Here is a 23562-nt window from a genome sequence, read left to right as displayed (position 1 = left end):
AGAGGAAGGCACTGGCAAACCACCTCTGTTCGTCTCTGGCCATCAAAACCCCAAAAAAGGGGTCGCCATAAGTCAGCGTGACTTGACGGCACTTTACGCACACACAAATAGGACACAACGCCCTGTAACAGCAACCGGGAAATGTCAGATGGGACCCACGCATCACATCCTGATGTTGCGGTTTGGGCCATTAAGTGCCTACACTCTTAGAAAGGACCCCTTCCTGACAAGGAATATGTTATCTTATTCAGCGAGACACTACTAGACCGGAATCAACGGTTCCCAGAAACTTATTAAGGTCTCTAGGACAGCTTTTGAACAAGCCAATAAATTTATAATATTGGACAAGAGTATAATTATTAAAACATTTATTACACATAAAATATATGCATGTGAATATTTACACATTATTAAACCATGTCACAAAGTGCAAACATTTATGATTCTCTTACATGTTCATTTATGTTAATATATGCAAGCAGTTTCAAGCAATCATAAGCAATTTCTCTATGTAAGGTTTTCTAACCTTAAACCTGTAATGCATTTCATTCAGGAATAAATCAGTTTACAGAAAGCCTGTCAAAATATGATTAGTATAAGGAGAGAAATTCATAGTTAAAAACATCTTAATGCAAAATACAACCTTATATTATTTCTAAACTTCTAGCTTATATTCAGGACATTGCAAACCTTTCCTGTAAGAACATAGTCTTTTCTCATGTTTCTATGTCTTTACCATATCTTTGATTCTCTGGTTTTTAGTTTATTTGAGAGCTATAGTCTAAAATACTTAATGAGCTTTTGGTTCATTGGAATACTGTTCTGTATCAGAGACAGCTGATTCTTGTAAAGCTGAAGTCAGTAATTTACAAGACTATGTGTAGCTTTAAATTCAATATGTAGAGAGAACCTGTATGAACCTTAGTTCCAGGTAAGAGCTCTATAGCTCTCTCTATATAATGTAATCTGTGTATGCATACTGTATATGCCTCTCATTGTCAGTGTAGAAGTGTTGCTGAGGAAACCTCTGACTCTTTACCCTGAGAGATATCTCTGGTTGCTTAGAGGAATCTCTAAGAGTATCTAAGAATCCTGGTTCTGGTTCTGAGAACTGAAGAGACCAGTTCTGTAACTTGGGTTCTCTCTCAAGGAGAGTCTTTCCCATTCTCACAAAGAACTTGTGAAATTGTAGAGTTCCATATCACGCAAGATATGAAATAATAGAATGAGCAAATGGCCAGACAACAGTGTTGCCCTCCACTCACACTTCTACAACTTTGAATGTTACGTCTTACGTAAAAAACGGAGAAAGCCAATGGCCAAACAACCAGTGTTGTTCTCCATTCGCATCTCTGGGTTTTACATCTTTGAAGATGTTGAGAGAGTGAGGTCAGGCAGCCTAAGCCATCTTCCGTCAACTTCCCTTTCCAAGTTTTACATCTTTGGAGATGTGGGGAGAGTGAGGCCAGACGACCAGTGTCATCCTCCACCAACCCTCTGCTTTCTGCCTGTTGGGCTAGTCCTTATATTCTCTCCAGATCAGTGTTATCTGATATGTGGGTGCTCCTGCATCCCTGGAGCATGGGATAAAGCACCCGCAGCTTTGTAGTGCTTGTCTTCTGCACCTATGAAATGAAAGTTGTACAGCTGGACAAGGTGTCAATACTGTACTCTTGTAAGACCATATTTGGACATCCATATCCTCTGGATCTGTTTTACTAAGTCATAATCTATTAGTTTTGAGCTTCAGGAGTAGTTTATATATTCAATTTCATAACCATTCTCACCTCCTGAACAAGACGCATTTAATACATTCATTTGTGAATCAATAGTATAAAAGTTAACACATTTAAATCATAAAACACAATTATATGCTTACATGGCATTACATAGCCTTGACTGGCCTTATGGCTTGGAGGATAATAAAACAGTACTTGTGATATTCTTGGTACAGTAGCTGTAAGAAGGGCTAACTATCATACAGCATCTGCCTGTTTCACAGTCAGCAGTTTCATAAGGCATATTACGCCTTCCCCTCTTCTTATCTGTCCTTGCTCCAAAGGGGATAAAGACCCTTAGTTAGAGAACCATATTCTAAGACAGTAAGATAGCAGATAAGTAGTGGCTAGCAACTATACACCGGTCATGGCCTTACAGCTGTTCGCTTATCCTAGAGGGCTGCTGAAAACCCTTCCCTCTGAGGACAAGTATTGCATAACCATTACAGCATTACATTACAGAAGCTGCACGGTACATTTATTCATATACATGAGCTCCATATTAATGACTGATAGGTAAACATTGTATTTAATTCACAAAGGACGGCAACACTGAATTGTTGTGTTCCCATCCTTTCCCTGTTGCTCTGTTCCTACCAAGGTCGATGTAATTTTGTAAAGGACATTGCCTGATTGAAGAAAGTCTTCAATTAGTTAATCATCTGGGTTTTTAGTCGACTGATATCTGCTCTGCAAACGCAGATAAAAAAGTTATTCAGTATAATATGATGAATGTGTGTTATGCAGGATCTTTTTACTATAGGATTTCTTTTTACTATAGGATTTTTACTATACAATTTCTTTTTACTATTTTTTTAAAAATGACTGGATCATAGAATCATAGAGTTGGAAGGGACCACTAGGATCATCTAGTAGTCCAACCGCCTTCACAATTCAGGAAATTCATAACGACCTCCCTGTAGTGGCAATATGTGGAAGAATATTGTACGAGGAGTTTTAGGTTGACATGTCACATATTCCTCCATATTCCCTATATGAAAGTATAGTTTTCTGTAATGAATGTTAGTTTAGTTTGTTTCTGTAGTGTTAAAAAGGGGTGTGTTGGGTTGCCAGATGCGTTTACTAGTTGATTAGGCAGTCTATGCTGGCTCATGCAGCAGCTGTTGTGCATGATCAGGAAGGCAGGGCTTTGGGCCAGGTGCCCTGAATCAACCCAAAGTACCTGGCCTAAGTGAAAAACCCAAGGAAGGAGACAAACAGTGGGCTTCTACACAGATCAGGCTGGATGCTGTGGGACAGGACTGGTGATTCTGGGAACTCTCTGGATTCTGCACATGGAGCCCCCTGCACCCAAGAAGGAGAGAGAGAGAGAGACACTCATGTACAGTGGTATTGCTCTGAGTTACTTTGTATTGTTTTGCCTGCTGAATGTGTAGTTTGGTAATTAAACTTGATTTTCCTTCAATTACCAGTGTGCTCATTGCCTCCAAATCTTAAAGAACCCCTGCTTTGGTGGGACACTGTCTCCCCCCCCCCCCAGTGACGTCCACTCTATGCCCAGAAGATGGCCAAGATGCCCTCCCTCTCATGATCTGCCTAAGGTCATAGACTCAGCATTGCTGACAGATGGCTATCTAGCCTCTTCTTAAAAACCTTCAGGGAAGGAGAGCCTGACACCTCCCGAGGAAGCCTGTTCCACTGAGGAACCACTCTAACTGTTAGGAAATTCTTCCTAATAACTAGACGGAAACTCTTTTGATTTAATTTCAACCCGTTGTAGTTCTTTTAGATTTTAAATTTGGCCTTATTGTAGTGATGTTGCCTAGTCTGGACTGGAGGAGTGATCCATTCTATTAAAACAGTCTTCCACTTTTCAACACTGGTCATTTATGCATGGGTACTTTCACTCACATTCATCCCCGGTCTGTCACGATTGTTCCTTGGAGTTATGCATGAGTTTTCTGTCCTTCTCACAGCTCCTTAAAAAAGTGAAGGTTGCACTTTGTTTTTTCTGCCTCATTGTCAGTTTCAAAAGTAGGGGAAGGATTTTGTTAATTTCATCGCTGGATGCCCTTAGAGCTCTAGGTCTGCCTTACTCTTTTACCTCATCTGTGCATGGGAGCTATTTCATAAGCAGTTGCAGCTGAACGGGGGTAGCACTAGGATACATCTTTTTCACATTGCCTTTTGGGCTGTCCTTTGAAAACACTCTTCTACAGTGATGGTTGCATATCCTTCTTTCAGCCAGAAAGCCTGCTACCTTAATTTGGTGCTGGATTTAGTAACTCGTCTGGCAAAAATGGCCAGTCCTTTCCAAATGATAGCAAATTCTGGAATTATAGCTGTATTTGTTGCAGCTGAGGCAAAACTGTAATGCCCAGATATAAGGGCTGGCATAGAACACTATGTATTCATACGCACACACATGGAAGCTTTGGGAACGTTGGCATCCACAACTATAAGATGCCAATAGATTACATTGCTTGCCTGGTACGGCCTTTCACCAGTAGAGAGTTCTGAATTACCTCAAACCTCAGGAATGTGTTTTCTACTTCCTAGATCACAAGACCTAGCACTTGCTTAGAGGTGCCTGCGGGCAATATCTATAGGCTATGCTAATTAATGCGATGTAGACACCTAATGTGTATTGGTGCATTTGTGTATCAATCTGCTTGTCAGCAGATTGGGCCTGCCCCATCCGAGTGCATAAATGATACTGAGCTTCCTTTGTTCTCTGGTGAATAACCCTGCATCTTATCTTTGGTTATTTCACCCCAGGTCTGTGTTTAGCTAAATAAAAAACTGTTGCTTTTACCCTCCTCCTTGTTGTCTATCATTGGACTATATAAGACAACCAGGCACTTCAAAACCTGCTATTCTCTGCTTGAAATAAAAATAGACTCTCTGCCAACTCTCATTTTATATGTGAACAAATGAACATATGAATAAATACATGTGGATCACTCAAATTCCACTAACATTGAGATTAACAACCTGCAAATGTAGTCAATAGAATCCTGATGGCTTAAAAAAAAGTATTGGGAGTAGGGATTTTGGAGGATAACAGTATTTCCTCCTGCCTTTCCTCTTAGCCATCAAGTTGCAACTGACGTATGGCTACCCCAGCAAGGGGCTTTCAAGGCAAGTGAAAAGCAGAGGGGGTTTGCCATTGCCTTCTTCTGCAGAGCCATCCTTGGTGGTCTCACTTCCAAGTACCGACCCTGCTTAGCTGCTGAGATCTGATGAGATCAGGCTAAGGCTATACCATGCTGCCTTCCCTCCCAGGTTAGAGTGGTACGTATCATTGTGGCCAGGTTGACTGAATAGCTAGGGAGTCGGTTTGAGAACCAGGTGTATGAAACAAGGCACTTTAGGCAATGACACCAATCTGTTTCTCCATTAACAGAGTTTCCCTACCCAGCAGAATGACTTCCCTGGCTATCAGCCTTCCATCTGGCATCACCTCTATCTTGTCTGGATTCAGCTTCAACTCATTCCCTTTAGCCACTTGACCATAGCATCCAGGCAACAGCCCAGGGCAAAGATGGCACCCTCTGGTTGCTTAGTTAATGAAACATACAGCTGGGTGTTATCAGCGTATTGACAATATCCTCCCCAAGTTCTGGACAATCTTGTTCAAAGGTTTAACACACATCACATAGCACCGGTGAAAGGATAAGCCCATGGTGTACCACACATGTCTACTAGAGAGCCTACTCAACTTCTACAATAGCCCTTCTCTGAGTATGATGCCACAAAAAGGATTGAAACCACTGGAGTACTATACCCCTCAGTCTGATCTCATGCTCTAAACAGACCAACAAAATTAAATGCTTCATCATTTCAAGAGCTGCTGCCAAATTGAGTAGAATCAACAAATAGATAAATCCCCATCCATCTCTGTATAGAGATAATCCAGCAGGGCTATTAATGCCATCTCTCTTCCAAAACTGGGTCTGAAACAAGATCAGATTGGGTCAAGGGCAGCTATATTATCCAGGAATGTTTAGAGTTTCTCTGTAGCCACCTGTTCAGCTGCCTTGCCAAGCAATGGTAGGTTAGACACAGGTCTTCAATTGTTGGGATCACCCTTGGGTGAAGAAGACTTTTTGAGCAGAGGTCAGATAACTGCTTTCTTCATTGCATTAGCAAAAACAGATTTGAGTCCAGTAGCACCTTAGAGACCAACAAGATTTTTTGGGCTATAAGCATTCGAGTGTCAAAGCTCCCTTCTTGTTGGACGCTGAGATGCTACTGGACTCAAATCTATTGTAATCAAAGGAGCCCAGATTTCTCTGAGCAAGATTTTACAGTACCTCCTAAAGCCTGCTTCCACTCTTCCTTGCTGAAAGTAAGATCAAGTTCGTGTAACTGGAGTTAATGGATTTTCTCCTGTTTATCCCCTTCTTCATCTCCCTCCCTCCATCTTTTGTTTGTTTGTTTATTTATTTATAAGACTTATAACCCGTCCTCCCAGCAAGCCGGCTCAGGGCGGGTAACATGATTTTTTGTTGTCATCTTTATGTCAGATTTCGGATTGTAAAATCTCAAGGAGCTCAGAGCAGACACCATTTTGTACTCTGTATGCAGCGTTGATGGCAGTACATAAATAATAACATAGGTAATTGCTGCAGGATTATTGTTGATTTATTTAGTGTCAAGCCAATTGCTTTGCAAAACTGTGGCATAAGGAAATATTTCTGAAATTGAAACTAGGCTTTGTGGTCCTGGTTTTTCTTGTTTAATAAAGGGCTTGGAAAAGTTTGCTGCTTATAATTTTTTGTGTGTTTCCAAAACTGTTTTCTTCTTTTCAGTAATCTTCAGCATCTCCAGCAGTGATGGCAAGCAAAGCACTTTCATAATGTCCAGAGGCAAAATGCTGTAAGGTAAATAAATATTTGTCAATTATGTTTATATTTGTAATGGTTATTTCACAGAGAAATTGACTTTTTTTGAAACCGAGGGCAGACATCCTGACAGGATTTTCTGAGCTTCGTATTGGGGTGGGGGTTGACAAGCAGAGTCACCAAGATGAATAAAAGATCAGGATTTCCCTGTGTCTTACTGAAACCACTGATGGAAACAGTTTTTAGTTGCTCCTGCAGATGTGACTTTTCAGCCTGTCTCTCACTTGGCTGGGGGAATATGTATAGGCAGGGTGATCACCTGCAGCAGCCATAGCCAGGTGGACTCGGTAGTTCCTCATCTGCATCTCCCAGCCAATTCAGAGGTAGACTGAGAAGGAATCGGAGCTGCAGAAGTAACCAGAGAGCATTCATATTCCTCCACTTACAGAAGATTCTGGTCTTGTGGCATGAATTGAGAATGAAAGCAAGAATTTACTCCTGAAAGCTCTATAACAACACTCAAGATTATAGCACACATTCTTAAGGCCTCTTTCCTATGCTCTGGGCCTGATACATTGGGTCCACTGTATACGACTCTGGGAAGGCATTGAATGAAACAAAATTGTTTAAGGGTATGGACAAAAGCCACATGCAGCAGAACCATCCTCGTTTTTGCCAAATATTTTTTTTCTAGTTTTCAATTTCAAATCTGTTTTATTTCGGTCAGAACTGCTGTGTTATAATGCATTGACTGCGCATGTAGTTGTAGCATGCATGTGAATATAGTGTTTAGGGGTATTGATGTAATTTGGAGATTTTGGAACAGCAGTACTCTACACATGATCACACATTGACTGAATTCATGGAGAATGGGAACAGACAGAAGCACACTGACCCTGCCGCTGTGTGGTTGCTGGCTTGTGAACACAGGATTTGTATCCAGAGGAAGCATCCGTGCATACTCTCTCTCCCCATGAATAGGGGCACAGCTTTCTGAATTTCCCTGATTGTGAGGAGGGAGTGTGCATGTAGGTGGGGGGTGGAGCCAATGCAATTGTCCCATTTTCCTCAGACTCAGTGAATGTGCAGAGGCTATGTGTAGAGACCTAGTATTTCCTGTTATTCAGCAGAGACTATTAAGCATGCTACTCACATAACTTGCCATGTAGAAAATAACTAATTGCATATATTTAATACTGTATACTTAAAAAATACTGCTTGTTCCTTTCTGGAGCCTCCAATAACAATTTGAGAACTAGCTACTTGGCTTCAGAACCTGTAGTCCTTAATGTTTTGATGTGTTCTTGGATTTTTGTTGGTGGTTATGAGTAACACTAAAACAAAATGTTAATTTTTTGACTTAATTTGTAAAGTTGGAATAGCATTTTATGAATATATTAGTGGACTTCCTCTCTTCTGAAGTAACATGATTGACTTCATAGTATTGGTTCCCGCCCCTCCCACAGGGCATTGACACCAAATGTAATAAGGGCTTAAGTCTTGCAGACATCGAGCTTGCATTGTCTTCCAGGGAGTACAGACCAAAAATTATAGTTGACGTTCAGTAAAAGTAAAAAGAGTGTCTTTGTTGTAATGAATATTTCCAGTTGTGTGTGTAGGAAATGGCAAATAGAAGGATGGACAGGTGGACTGAATATGCGTTAGGATGCAAACAGTCTATTATTATTCGGAAGCAATTATTTACTTTCTGTCCTCATGTCATGGTTCTGCATGAGAGTAGCTGAAGATTGCTGACTGCTTCTCAATGATAAATGATTCCAATCCACAAATCATGCCAAGGCAAGCAGTGAGTTAGAGACTTACTTTGATATCATGAAGCAGTGATTTCCCATATCTCTCCTTATAGCGTTGTCTTATATTCATCAGATCTATTTCGCTTCTGGCAATCAGAATCCTTATAACTGTTTTGTTATGGAATCCTAATTCCTGAAAGAGATTACAGAAATGTAACTGTTATATTTATTAATGTGGCATGATTGAAGGATGTTACATTGGGATGGCTGCAACCAGCTTTTCCACTAGTGAAGAAGGGATTCCTTTTGACCACCAAAAAGGCTTTATTGGGGATCATGGGACCTTCATGGATAGGGCTATGTGGGGCTGGACTGTGGTAAGAAAGGGAATTGAGCAAGATTGAAAAAAAGCTCACTGGATCCATCCAACCCATTGCGTCTCCCAAAGTAAATTAGAACAAGCAGACACAAAATATACCACTGAGAATGGTTGTCGAAGGTGTTTACTACTCAGAATGGTCTTTAGTTTTTTCTAAATATTGCCCTGTGCACGCTAAGGGGCCGAATAAGAGGAAAAATATTGTGAAGTGGCAGATAACTGGGCAATTTCTTCTCACAGTTCCACTTGTTGCTTTGGGGAAATCATTTATTCCCATTGCCTTTAGAAATTTTCATGAAGAATATTTGATATAATGGTGTGTATGATGTATATTCAAATCACTGAGTGATTTAAACTTTTCTTCAGTGTTGTCTACATAATCTTTTAGCCAGTATCTGATACTTGTTGTCTAAACCCAAGCAGATTGTGCATAATGTACTTGGAAGTTCCCTTGCACAGCCCAGCCAAATTAAATGAGGCACGCACAAGATCACTGCCGTGATTGTGAGTAGCTTGGATTTATTTTAGTGGGGCTTTCATTGGAAAACGTCCTGATAGATTGTGGCCATTACTACCAAAAATGCCCATTGATGTGATATGTGTGTGGAGGGCTGACATATTTGCAAGGATGCCTTGCAGTAGTAGAATGCTCTGTACATCTAGACATGTTGCACATGGAATCTCTGATATGAGATTCAGCATTAAGGCAATGCAATCCAGCATTAAGGCAATGCAATCCAGCATTAAGGCAATGCACAGATTTAGTCTTTATTCAGAGTTTCCAAGTGCTGTGCCCCCCTTTTGAAGGGGTGAAGGTAAAGGAATGTACTTGGACATTGTTGGAGTGGGGACTAAATATGTGCTCTGTTCCCCATAATTCTAGAATAGGGGTCTCTAATCTGGGGACACTTCTGTAATTTTGGGAGAGGACAGTGGGTGCCAGTTGGTGCCATCACAAAGTGCCCGCTGTGAAGGCAGTGCCAATCAAAAAGTGATTGCTTTGGTGGGCAAGGCTAATCACAAAATGTTGCGGAAGTCAGCATAATGTTACAAGGCTCCAAGCCAAGCAGTCTGCTGTAATGGAGGCAGGTGCTTCTAACTTTGCATTTCCTGCAGATGTAAAAGCGAGATGCCTCCTGGTGTTTTCTAAAGAACCTCCTGCACTGGGGAGGTGGAAGAATGATGGGATCTCAAAGAGATCTTTCTTTTGGTTTCTGAAAAGGGGGAGATTTTCTTCCTGTGCAGTCACAGATTGAGGTTTTGTAATCCTAGGGACATAAAATAATTTGGGTCTGTGCCCAAGCCAAGCATGTGTGGCTGTGATGCACCTGCCTGAGAAGTTCGGTGCTTTGTTAGCTGGTAAGAAGTAACCTGAAGCTCCTTGTCCCCCCCCCCCCATTCTGTTCTAGTCCCTCAGGCGTTATTCCAGTGATCACAGGTTTGAGCCAACTTTCCTTCTCTTCCATTGTATTCAGCTGTGTGGTACAGTTGGAATTACTTTTTTTTTACATATTGTTTTTTACACATTTGCTTATCTAAAGGAAAACTATTTCCTTGTATCATGACATATAATTAAGGAAAGGAACATGGCATTAGAAACTTAGTCCTTTATTGTCTAATACCTGGATACCCAACTTGTTTCTGGATGAGATGAGTTTGACTTTTTATGGAACAACGATGACATCTAATGGACAAAGTAGTCCAAGCGGTACACCATTAGCCTGTAGGAGTATGTTATTTCCTTGATCCTTTTTAGAAAAAGCTTATTTGCAGGATGGCAGGATGCATTTGTCATTTATGCTGGGGCCCCTCTATAGGTGAAAGCAACAAATTGGGGGCGGGGGATAAAGACCTGTTTCCAGGATTTTCTAAAGGTTTGTTTTTACAGGGAAACCCCTTCTGAATACATGGACCTGTGATTGTATGTGTAAATGTATAACTAGTGTATGCTTTCAAAAGTTTTAACGTGCAGTGTTTATTTGGTACAATGCGGAGCACGTGCACGCAGAACATCAGCACTAATTGTGATAATTATGCAACTGGTGTTTGGATGGAATTGTATTTGAGCCCTGGGAATAGTCTGTGAAGTCTGTGTAGCTGGTCACAGTCTCACCTGTCCTTAAAGGAACTCTGCTATGGGGGGGGAGGAGACTATCTGCTGCAATTCACTTTATTTTGTAACAGATTTTGATGTACAGGCAAAGCACAGAGACACAAATCTGCAGTGCAGTCCTAAGCAGAGTCACAAATCTGCAGTGCAGTCCTTAGCAGAGTTATAGGGAGGGGTCATGGTTCAGTAGTAGTGCATCTGCTGGAACATTCCCAGGTTCAATCCCTGGCTTAAAGGATCTGGCAGTAAATGATGTTAAAGAATTCTGCCTGAGACCATTGCCAGTCTGAGTAGACAATACTGACCTTGATAGACCACTGCTCTAATTCAGTATAAGGCAGCTTCATGTATTAACGTTTACACCATTCTAAGTCCATTGAAGTTAGTGGACTTAGAAGGGTGTATTCAGGATTGCAGTTAATGGATTATTCAAATTTACTATGTATGCCTTTATGGTTAATGAGGCTGTTTTAATGATGCTATATTTTGATGGTTTTTAAGATGTGATTTCATCCTATATGAGGGCAGAAAGATGTGGTATACATTTTGTAAAATAAATAAAAACAAATAAAATAAATACTTCAGGTATCAATAAAAGGTATTGCACTACTGCTGCTTTGGACTATATCAGTGCAGCCTGCTTTTACAAGAGTCGTTCTGCACTTCCTTGTCACGGTGGGATCTCATACAAACTCATGTGGATGTGCATATGTTGCTTTTAACATGCTCTTTAAAAATCTCATTTAATCAGGGAAATGGGGAAGCATCACATCTGAATGATGAAGATATTGAAATACACGCAAGTAGCCATTTTAGTTTACTTGAATATGTATATCTGTAGTGCTAGTACAATATAAATCTGGAAAACCCTACCTAGTCCAGCTATCGGGGAGCTTTAGGAAATCACCATGTCCCAGAAGAACCTTCATCACTGAGTATTTGTAAGGATAAGCATGTCATGGATATGTATAACTCATCCTGTTGCTCATGTGAACAAAACCCTTTAAGGGCTGAGTTGCACATTACACTTTCTTCTGTATTCATTTCAATCAACTTTTTTTTGCCAATTACATTGCTAGTAGTCCTTTATCAAGGAAAAGAATAGTGTAGGAGAATGAGAAATGTTAACTCTTGTCTCTCCTGCTGTTTTACACTAGAAAAGATTATTCCTACACTGCTTTTACCCTACCCCCAACCTAGTGGGGAAAAATATGGGTTCATTTCTATGCAGACATTGCAATGAACATTGTGTGGTGGTAAGAACTTTTTCTTTATGGAAAAAAAAATAGAGCAATTGAATGAATTGGACAAATTCTTCCTGGAACATACTCCGGGAAAAATACTATATAAATGCACCCTAAATTTATTTATTTTACTTTGTTTAAAACATTTCTACGCTGCCAATCCACCCAACTCAGGATCACCAAGGCAACAAAACTAACTTGACAAAAAAAACTTTGCAAGTTGCAGGCTTGTTATTTGGACTTCTCCGATTCTAAAAATATTTTCTGAAACATAAATCTAACAGTCTTTGATAGGCAGTATTGCTTTGGGACATAGATGTCTATGGATATGACCTGAAGGTGAAATTTGGCCATTAAACATGTCTAAATGCAAATAAAATGTTAAGAAAATGAAATACACATAGATCTGTAGTATTTTTTAGATAAAACAGACGATTTAATGGTACACAATTTGTAATTTCACATTTCCACACCAGAGGGCGAAAGAGGCCGTGCAGAATGAAGTCTTTTCAATAGTATATAAAAACACATTGTCCTATTAAGACATAGATCTACTTGCAGATGTCTATGATAGGTTAGCTGGGATTTACAGTAGAGGAACCTCAGTTTATCTAAATGGAGTACATGTGACCACACGCAGCAGCCTTATCCTGAATCAGACCATTAGTTCATGAACATTAATATTGTCATTAATATTAATATTGACTGGCAGGGGCTCTTCAGGGTCTCAAGTCTTTGTCAAGATTACAAGTTTGTCAGATAGTTTGACAGGTGCAGGATAGATCAGTGAGACCAGTGAGATGATGTAATCAGCCTGGAAAGTACCTGGGGAGCTAGAGAAAGCTGGCCTGATCCAGCTGTAGCCAGGTGGCTGATGCAATGCAGTAGCAATGCCAGGATAATTGGATATCTACTGTGATTGGTGGCTGCGTCCACCAGGTGTATATAATGAAGTGAAACCGCAGTTCTATGCGGGATGTTATGAGCGGAGAGTGTGAAAGGAGTATCTGTATATATTTCTGCACTGTAAAATAAACTACACTTTTTCTATGTGGCCGTGGACTTTCTGATGGGTATCCTGGACAAGACTGCTAATCCGCTTGGCTTCCGCGTCAGTCTTTCACATCACCTCCTACTTGATCTTTGTAACTGGAGACTCCAGTGATTGAACCTGGGATTTTTTTTGCATGCAACGGAGTTGCTCTAGCTCTGAGCCATGCCCCTTCCCAATACCGTCGCTAAGATTACACAGAATTTTTAGTACTTCAGTTCTTTCACACTCCATCTCTATTTCTACCAAGTTGCTTGTGTAAATAGATCCACTTCTAAGACCCACAGTCCTAAGGCTGCAATCCTTAAGGCACCTTTCTGGGGGGCAAGCCCCATTTAATAACATGATTTAATTCTGAGTAGAGCTGCTTAGGATTGTTCCCAAAGTCCCAATTAATTCAAATTGGGGATGGGGCTGTGGCTCATTTGTCGAATATCTGTGTGGCATGCAGAAGGTCTCATATTCAATCCCCATCATCTCCAGGAAAAAGGATCAAACAGTAGGTGATGTGAATGATCTCTACCTAAGACCATAGGGATCGGCTGGCTGACAGGCAATTATCACTATATAAATATATGCAGCTTCATGTGTCTTTGTGTGTTTCGCGGAATTTACTTCTGAATAAGTAGATGCTGTGTCTCAAAGCCATTCTAAAAATGAGGTTGCATTGCATCTTCACACGAAAGGGGTTGTTTGGGATTTGTAGTTGACATGATTATCATAAACTAGGGAGTGTGCATTCAGATATGCTGAATCCTCCCCCAAAAAACCACAGCTATCTAGATGAAGCCGAATTCCAAAATGCTGAAACATTTTTTTTTCCCAGCTTTTCGGGGGAAATGTTTTTTTAAAAAATTAAAGCCCATTCACGAGGGCTTTAAATTTTAACCCCCCTTTAAACTTACCTTGGCTGGTGCTCTGCTGGGCTTCCAGGTGGGTTCTCCTGGGCTGGCAAATCTTTGCTGGATTGCTCTGGAAGGAGCAATCTCCTGTTGCTGTTTTCCTGCCCTTGGGCAGGTTTCCAGGGCAACAGGAGGTAGGGAGAGAGGCATCTTGAAGGGATGCCATTGGAAACAATTGAAAACTCCATTGGATAGATGAGGGCACCCCATAGAATTGGACCCCCTACCCAAACTTGGGGATTCTTCTAAGGATGTCACCTGCAGCTATGCTGCAATTTTGGCACGTTGACCTTGAAAACCAGCCCCCCCCCCCCAGAGCTCCCCAAAATTCTCCATAGACTTTATGGAGCAGAAAATGTTCGGATATCTGAAAAGAAGGTGGAAAATCCCATTTACTGGTGAAAGTACTTGGCTTTTTTCCCCTTTTTTTCTTTTCTGAAATTTTTTTGGGTTCAGTAAACCTGATTCTGAAAAATACTGAAAAAAATGATGCACAGCTCCATCATAAACCCATAAAGCAAGCAAGCAGCATTTTAAACATGAGGATTATAACACTTTTCAATAAGTGCTGGCTAAGTAACAAACAAGAGACTAGTAAAGCCATTATTTTAAATTATGTACATACTTACATGAATTGCATTGTAAAGTCTATAAGCAAAATAGGAAGCTTTGTCTCTCATACACAGAACTGAGGGCAAAATAAGTGAAAGAAGTGTTACAATCTTCAAAACCTCTCTATTACAGTCAGACAAAAGTAATCATTATTTATGCCTATAGTAGTATATTCCTTCCCATGTCTTTGTAGCCTTTGTGGGACATGTACTTATGATAGGTGGGTTGAAATTGAGGTGGGGTGAAGAATAATGGCTGAACAGTTCTCAAATGCAGTATTTTATAATATAGAACAAGATTCTCAAATTTCTCTGCTAGTATTGGTTGAGAAATATTGCTTTCCAGCTCTCTAATGGAGTTATCAAAAGAATTTCTTCCTAGAACTAGCAGTTCCAAAGGCTGCTGGCAATGTGTCTTCTATTTCATTAAGTGCTTTAGAAGTCACATGCAACCAGGCCCTTAGAACAGAAAGATTTGTCTAGGTCAAACACACATCTGATAGATGTTACTTGACAGAGAGAATCTGAGGTACAGAAAGATAAAAGGCTTAACTCTATACTGTTAAAACATTGGAGTCTAAAAACCATTGCCACTAGTTTTCAAGATCTAGACTTCCACAAGATGACATAGCAAATCTGTAGGAGCAACAGCAATAAAACAATGAGTTCTATTAACTGCTCCCTCAGAGGGAGTAGCAATTTACTCCCTACTCAGTAGGTGCTACTACTCCTGGTTGGAAAGTTTATTGTAGTGCTTTTGCAGATGCACAGGCTACTTTTCTCAGCTTGAATCTCAATTTTCCACTTTTGTAGATGTGGTAATATATGTATTTGAAATGTGTTACTTTTATGAAATGAAAACAGGAAGGGGGAAATATACCAACACTTAGTACAGTTGATCAATATAATAGTAAGATTATTACATACTGCAATTATACAGATTTAGTTACCTATTGCTATCAGTAGTTCCTGAAAATATCCATCATAGCATTCAGTAATGGCATCTACTATGTCCTGTCCAGAGATATTCTGAAACTCCTGAAAAACTTAAAGAAGACATGTATATTTATGACTGATAAGCAGTTATGCCTTTGTCAGTTAAACACTGGTGCCTTAATCTATTGCTGGTTTGCAGATTTTTTCAACAAAGGTTAAGAGTTTGCATTGAGTTAACATCATGTTTGGTCATGGGAAAAATATTCATTCTGTGGTTAAGAAACATGGAGTTTTTGCTGCTCAGCTTCTTATCTGTATCTGTTCTTTCCCTTTCACACATTACTACTTGCCAGTCATTGGTCCCCTGTTTTTTCTTCAAGTTTCCCCCTTCCCCAAACCTCAACCCCTTCCTTCAAATCAGAACAACAACTGGCAAATGATACTGTATGCAGGTGAGGGGGAAAACTGATGGTGTTAAGAAACCGAGTCGTAGCAAAAACTCAGTATGGGAAGGCGTGTAGTTAAACAATCTCTACTGATCAAACAAATCAAAAATCAATTAGATTATGATTCTAGTTATGCTTATGTTCTGTTCTGCAATAACAATAACTACACTGGAGAAATGATTTGGCTAAATCAAGTTTGTCAAAAGATCAGGTTTAGTCCATTATCTTGCTGTTTTATATTAAATGGACAGATGATGACTTCCTTATGCCGTTGACATACCAGATTACTATAGCAAAATCATGTGTTCTCATGTGTGCTGGATGGCACACAAGTCTATTGAGGTTCTTCAATATGAACTCATACACCAAATGATATATGAAAAGGGGGAAAGAAGCAACTTGTTTGTATGTGTGTGATGCCAGTTTAGATCTCATGGCTTCTGAAACCTTCAATGATTGCAGAGGTAGCTTCTCACTTTTAGCCAAGGTCTGTACTGCTTTACTCTATTACTTATCCACATAGTTAAGCTGTGTGGTGATTGAAGAAGTGATGAAAATATTTACCCATCCACAACTGTTGATAACTCCTGTTGCATAGAATCGTTTGCAGCATGGTTTTGTGTTCCCCACTTTTTTGCTGGCATGCTTCCCAGAGGACCTAGACCATTAAAAGATGAATGATGTGCAAAAGGCCACCACATCAAATCACATTTCAGAAAGGTTTTAAAACTGCAAATATGTGTCGATACCATAGCATCCTGTGCAGCCATAGCAGGGTCTGCATATCCCTCTTGCCTGGTTCCCTGGAAAAATCAACAGAGATAATTTTGTAAAATAGGAAAAGCTTGTGATTGTATGCCAAATGTATCATACTGTTTTGCCCTAGAAGCCCTTGTATTACCTAGTAGTATTAGGAGCCAGTCGTATTACTCATTTGAGGGAAAGGTGCTCTACACATGCTCAGAGGTGGCTTCTTTGCATATTGTTGAATAATTTAGATCACGCACCTTCACAATGTCATTTACATGCATATATATGCCCACATTCCTTAATCACACACAGCATTTCATTAATATTTTTCACTTCTTCTGGGTACACATGTACACATCCCATTGCACACACATCCCATTGAACACACAGCTGCCTCTCCAGGATCAGAGGAGCATGCCTATTATTTTGGGTGCTGTGGAACACAGGCAGGATGGTGCTGCTGCAGTTGTCTTGGGCTTCCTAGAGGCACCTGGTTGGCCACTGTGTGAGCAGACTGCTGGACTTGAAGGGCCTTGGTCTGATCCAGCAGGGCTTTTCTTATGTTCTTATAAGAACGTAAAATGTAAAAAGATACATTTTAAATACATGTCCCGCTCGTAAATCACATTTTACTGTACATGACTGGGCAAAGAGCGGGAGTAAAGATGCTTTCTTGGGAGTTTTTGTTTTTAAAAACCATGGAACTTGCAGGAATAAAAAGTACTTGAAAGTGGAAATACACTTTGGAAAGAAGGTGGAAGTTACCAGTTTCAGCAGTTTACCGTTGGGCAAGATATTATAGATGAAAACTTTTAAAAATTACTATTTCATCTTCCAAAATTTATTTCTAACAATAGTGAACTTAAAATTCAAAAGATCCTCGAACAATGTGAAGCTGTTTTACTCCCCCCCACCTTTTTACTTTTAGTAAAAGAGAACTTGTTTGCACAATACCTGAGCAAGATTCATTAGTGTATCTCTGAAGTGGCCAGAGGTCTCAGAATAAATGTCTTGAAGAAGGTCGCTGTCATATTCTGCAAAGAAAACAATAAATGAATTAACATATAGTGGATCAGTGTAACTTCTTGAGCCAATATGAGTAAAGGAATGTCTACTATCCAAAGGGTTTCTTTCATGAATAGAAGGCATATCTACTTATACAACTTTCACCGATTTCCCTCTAGCATCCACTCATACCACAATGCAAACGCCTCTGACCATTATGGTCCATAGAAAGGAAATCTAAGACTGTTCCAGGAAAGGCACTTAAATGTTTACATGCCATTTTGATAACTTCCTGAAATGTTAGAGCATCCCTCTGCCAGTTAGACCAGTGTTTAAATCCGTGTTCCAGGGGATTTAGGGGTTCTGTAATGAGAACTGTTCACTTCTTCCCTTGAAAGTCCCCTAACTACAAGTTGTGAACAGCACAGCAGCAGGAGTATTGGCTGTGCTCTAACATGCACATCCCGTTCATGTAGTGATGCTCTGGTCTCAAAAGCTATGACATCACAGGAAGCTAAATTAAATCAAGATGTAAAACCATGGTTTAAAATTGGTTTATTAACCACAGTTAGTCTTAACTATGGTTTTGTATGGTATACAAATGCAGACATCCTGGTTTATTCGATGATGTTGCTCTTCCTACAATGTAGATTGGGTTATGAACTTGGTCTTTGTTGGGGAAATGGGGACAAGCGCAATGAAACCATTTTCTCCAGGTGAATTGATTTCTGTTGCCTGGAGATCAGTTATAATCCCTGGTGATCGCCAGCTACCACCTCGATGTCTGGCAATCCTGGGGGGAAGCAGAGCTTTCTATTTGCTATGGTGGGTTAGAGTAGAGTGGGGGAAGTAAAGGTGCTAATTACAAAGGGACAAAGTTGGAAGGAGGATGAAGGGGGGCTGCGTAGAAGCTCACTATGTTGCTTGTTGAAAAAGTACAAGGACCTGGGCAGTGCATTGCAGACTCAGCAGTGATGAAAGACCTGACATAGGAGAACAGATCTCTTTCGCTGGCTCCTGTGCATAAAGGAAAACCTGGCTTGAAAACTTTGAAAAGAATGAAAAAAAGCAGAGGTAAGTTTGTAGTATGTAGTCTGAAATGAATTTAGCGTGAAGTGCTGTGGAAACAGATGAAATGCAGAGCAAAATCTTTGGTGAGAAGTGCCCGTTGTGTCTCCTAGGGGGATCTTGAAATTGTATTGGGGGTGGGGGAGACTAGGGATCTCTCAAATAATCAGGCCTCTCATTAAACTGCAATTCCCAATATCCTGCGAGGAAAATTATTACAGTATTGAATAAAACAAGTTCATAAGATAAATATCCTCTTGGATAAGGCCTACTATGTATATTCTATACTATGCTTTGCAGAGGGAGGAAAAAACAGTTACGCATTAGGTAGGCTTCTTTCGTCTGGAAGATTTCTTCATTTGATCTTGAGGCTAATATATCAATTAGACAGTTTTCCTCTGTCCCAGCTCCCTGCATTTTGGTGGGGGAAAAAACACATTACTGGTGTAAACAATGGCTTCAAATACAATTGATAGATTTAGAATAAGCACAGCATGCTGGTTTCTGTAAGAGCACTTTCTAGTAGTATCTTTTCAAGTTAATGTTTCCTGGGAAGTGGTGATTTTATCTCATTTGCTTTAGGATAGAATTGATCAGACCACCTAAGCCTATGATAGTTTATCAGTATGTTTTTACATTTAAGTGCACGAGTAGTTCTTTTGATGAAACAAGATGGAAAGTGAGATAATCTCTTAGCACAGAGTGAATTGTGCTAATATTAATTACATCCTTGAGGAGCAGTAAAGAACTGTTGTATACATAGCACTTAATATTGCGGCATGTGTCTGTTAAAACTGAAATCCTATGCACGTTTTCTTGGGAGTATGTAATCCCTAACTAAATGGGCATAAATATTGAAATATTTATTTTTGTGATTAATAAATATGTTTATATCCCACCTGTCCATCTAGGGCAGATCCTCAAGGTGGTTTAGAACCATTATAAATCAAATAAAGCAATCTTTACAACAACAAAACCATTTAGTTGGTCCAGAATTAATTTTGCCACTAGCTTTTGGTCTGACCTGATATTTTTATGTTGAGCTAATTGCACAGACTTCCATATACATGCATCATCACTGATACATTGTGCACAACAAATCAGTAACCCTTCTGCTTCGATCACAGTTTGTTCACGAGCTGTGAACAGGACTCTCAGACCTCAAAATAATCTTTCATTCAAATGTTCAAAATTAGAGAGAAAATGTGCGTGTGAGTTCTTACCCTTTCCCCCATTCCTGTCCCACACCTATCCTTGTATATTTTCAATTATTTCTTTTTCTAAGAGCTTTTTCAGACCTGCTGGGGAGGAGCGCTGCTGCATGCTTATCTCTCTTGTCTCGCCTGGCCCATTTTGTGTGGCTAATCCAATGTCTGGATTGCAGATATTTTGCCCTGCCTATCACCTTCCTCCATCTGTTTATTCAGTGCACCCAAAAGGAAAGAACTGTCTCAAGCTTGCTGGTGTGGCAACCTGGGAAACTGCATGCCTTGTTCTCTCTAGTTTTCCTAGGGTTGCCAACCTCCAAGTTGTAGCTGGAGATCTCCTGCTATTACAACTGATCTCCAGCCAATAGAGATCAGTTCCCCTGGAGAAAATGGCCGCTTTGGCAATTGGACTCTACGGCATTGAAGTCCCTCCTCTCCCCAAACCCCGCCCTCCTAGGCTCCATTCCAAAACCCTCCCGCTGGTAGTAAAGAGGGACCTGGCAACCCTAAGTGTCCAAGCCTTGGCCATTTTGTCTTCTTGCCTGACTCCCAACTCTGAGCATGTTCAGTGCTGCCATTGCATCACCACAATGAGTTCCACTGGCTGATTAATTGCCAACTGTACAGATGCAAAAGCAATGCACAGTCTACACAGTTGACTTCAAATGGTGCATGACTTGCCGATGGTAACCCTAGGGAGTATGTAAGGAGATTGTGAATACGCATCTGTAGTAGTTATCCATATAAATGCTACACTGAATGCCCTCACGGCTCAGATGCAGAATTACTCAGAACGCTGTTCTTTTTGATTTGCAGTCAAATTGCTGAACTGATTGTATGTGGTGTTTGACTTGACACAAAACCATAGATGCTAAGAACTTAAAAATGCAATCAACATTTGAACTCACCTCATTTGTAGTGTATATTTTGTGACACAGATCACCTCAATTATTTGTTCCTATTTCAAATTTACCAGCACTCAAATCTATTCAGGCAAAATGGCCAAGGTGAGAACAGACAAGCCAGACAACTCAACGTCCTGTTTCTCATGCCTTGCTTCAACCTATTGCAAGATTATCAGTTAAGAATCCTTATGTGTATACCTTCATGGCATGCCAGAGCTCATGGGCATCAAAGGATGCAGGTGGATACATCAGGCCAACCATAGCTTCCTTGAAGTGATGTGAGAGAGTTTCTTTCAGATCCGTAATCAAATCCTTGAAGGGGAAAAGTTAGAATTATGGCTCTAATCATTCTGTGCAAAATACTATGGAGTCTTGAAAACAAATAAAGTAAACTGGATTTACCATTGCAAATTCACTGGTTTGGTTTAAGAGCAACAGAACAGGCAATAGACATGGTCATTCTTATCTGTAGTAGAAGTACTGAAGTTCTCGCTCATTGAACATATGTAAGACCTTTTCCGCATGCTGGAGTTACTCCTGATTTTTTTGGTAATTGCTCCACAAGCATTGGAATCGGTTTGGGCAGGGTTCTTTCGCACATCTGCCCTCCCTGTGCATTTTTCCAGTTGTGAAGTCAGTTTATTTTCTTCCACACATGGCTTAAATAATGAGGATTTTCAAGGGAGGGCACTATCGTCATGAGTGTCATTATTGGTGGCATCACAGCACCCCCCTTATTTTTTTTAATGGCCTTAAAATGTCAATATAATGCTGTAGTGTAGTAATGATAATTTAAGCAGGTTCTCTGAATTCCCTGCTTTTTTTTTTTTGCTTTTTTTTCTAAAGTAAGTCCTTATCACTTTTCCTCGCAGACATTTTAGGGCCTTAAAAAAATTAAAATAAAATTGAAATCACTGTCTTGGGTGTGTGGGGGGAGTGGTTTAACAACGATGACAGCGCAATAATTGAAAAGGGCTGGAGGTGGGAGGGAGTGGGTGAGATAAAGAAAGCCAATAGAGACATTATGCATGAGGGAAAGCCAACGCAAAATCAGCTTCCAGAAAAAAGATCAGGGTAAAAGTAGTCTCAAAAGAGCCGGACAAAAATTAGGGGAAAAACAAATAAAAAAAGAAGTGAAAACTAAAGGCACAAAAATATGTGTAGAAAGCAGGGGATAAACTGAAGCAGCGTGGGACCAGAACGGATTTTTTAAAAACTATGTGGAAAAGCCCTAGGCTGAAAAATGCCTTCCCGCATGTTTTTATGAGGATGTACCATAGCCATTTTAACCCTTATCCTCATCTTTGGACTAAAGAAAGCCAGTGTGGTTTAGTGGTTAGAGTGTCAGACTAGGACCTGGAAGACCCAGGTTTGAATTCTCACTCTGCTATGGAAGCTTGTTGGGTGACCTTGGGCCAGTCATGTACACTCAGCCCAACCTACTTCACAGGGTTGTTGTGAGGATAAAATGCATAAGAAGAGAATGTTGTAAGCCACTTTAGGTCCCCACTTGGGAGAAAAGTGGGGTATAAATGAAATAAATAAATGATAAATAAGCAAATCAAAATATAAAATGGAAAAATCAAAGCCCCCATGGGATCAGAGAATACTTTTAAGTTCCCGAGGAAAACACTGGTAAACAAGTTTCTATTTTGGTTCATATTTCTCTTTCCCACTCCTTCCATCTTGATCATCATTAGGCCATAAAGCAGGATTTCTGGTCATTTCCAAGACTAAGGTACAATACACCTTGCTTAATTCCACCATGCTAACTGGAGAGAGGCTTGGCTTGCCTAGCATCAGGCCATCAGATCATTAATCCAATAATTAATCAAGGCTTCTCTGTGATTGATTCGTGTGCCTTTGACTATGTGAAGAATGTATCACATTAATTTTCCCCAAAGAACAGGCTTCTCACCAGGGCCAGCCTTAACCGTATAGGTAACCAACCTTGTAGAAGCATCTTGCTGCTATATCAAGAAATCTGTAATTGCTGTTGTGTAGTGACTGAGTACAGAACTTAAGCCAACAGCACTTAGTAGGGTTGCCAGGTCTGGGTTGGGAAATACCTAGAGATTTTGGGGTAGAGCGGGTGGGGTTCGCGGGGTGGGGGGATTTAATGGGATATAATGCCATAGACGTAACCTTCCGAAGTGGCCATTTTCTCCAGGTGAACTGATCGCTGTCATCTGGAGATCTGTTGTGATAGCGGGGGCATATACTAAAGGAGTGGTGGAAGTAGATCTTTATTCAGAAGAACATTTCCATATATGAATTGACCTTGTCGGATAGGAACTTCTGCCTTCCTCTCAAACCAGCATTTATATTGCATTGATCCTCAACTTCAGGTCTGGTTTTTGATTGACTGAATTGAACCGCAAGGGGACGTGTCCTCCAGCACAGCTTGCCTTGAAGTACTTCATTGTGAATTGTATATGATTATTTTCAGTAGCAGGGGATATAGCAATAAAGAGGTAGTATAAACTATAAATGAAATATAACACTGTTAATGCAAAAGCTGCTCTCAGAAGGCGAATAATTAAAGGTAACCATGGGCCCCGTGCATATAATTAACATAGCAGACACAGCAGCAATGAGGAAAGAGAC

General features: G+C 40.3%; 1 protein-coding gene across 1 annotated transcript in view; it reads right to left on the bottom strand.

Annotated features, from left to right (window-relative positions):
• Positions 1-6549: 6549 nt before the first annotated feature.
• The window catches only part of ANXA10 (annexin A10), a 39051-nt gene continuing 22038 nt past the window's right edge, over positions 6550-23562 (bottom strand). The window contains exons 4-12 of the mRNA XM_056855762.1: positions 21154-21267; positions 19163-19253; positions 17724-17803; positions 16769-16822; positions 16584-16677; positions 15588-15683; positions 14656-14714; positions 8411-8533; positions 6550-6618 (exon numbers count right to left, since the gene is read on the bottom strand). Coding sequence (XP_056711740.1) covers positions 6550-6618; positions 8411-8533; positions 14656-14714; positions 15588-15683; positions 16584-16677; positions 16769-16822; positions 17724-17803; positions 19163-19253; positions 21154-21267 — 780 coding nt within the window. The remainder of the gene's footprint in view (positions 6619-8410; positions 8534-14655; positions 14715-15587; positions 15684-16583; positions 16678-16768; positions 16823-17723; positions 17804-19162; positions 19254-21153; positions 21268-23562) is intronic.

The sequence above is a fragment of the Euleptes europaea genome, chromosome 9 (genome assembly GCF_029931775.1).
Source record: "Euleptes europaea isolate rEulEur1 chromosome 9, rEulEur1.hap1, whole genome shotgun sequence".
NCBI classification, from domain to species: Eukaryota; Metazoa; Chordata; class Lepidosauria; order Squamata; family Sphaerodactylidae; genus Euleptes; species Euleptes europaea.
This window is presented reverse-complemented; position numbering and strand designations above follow the sequence as displayed.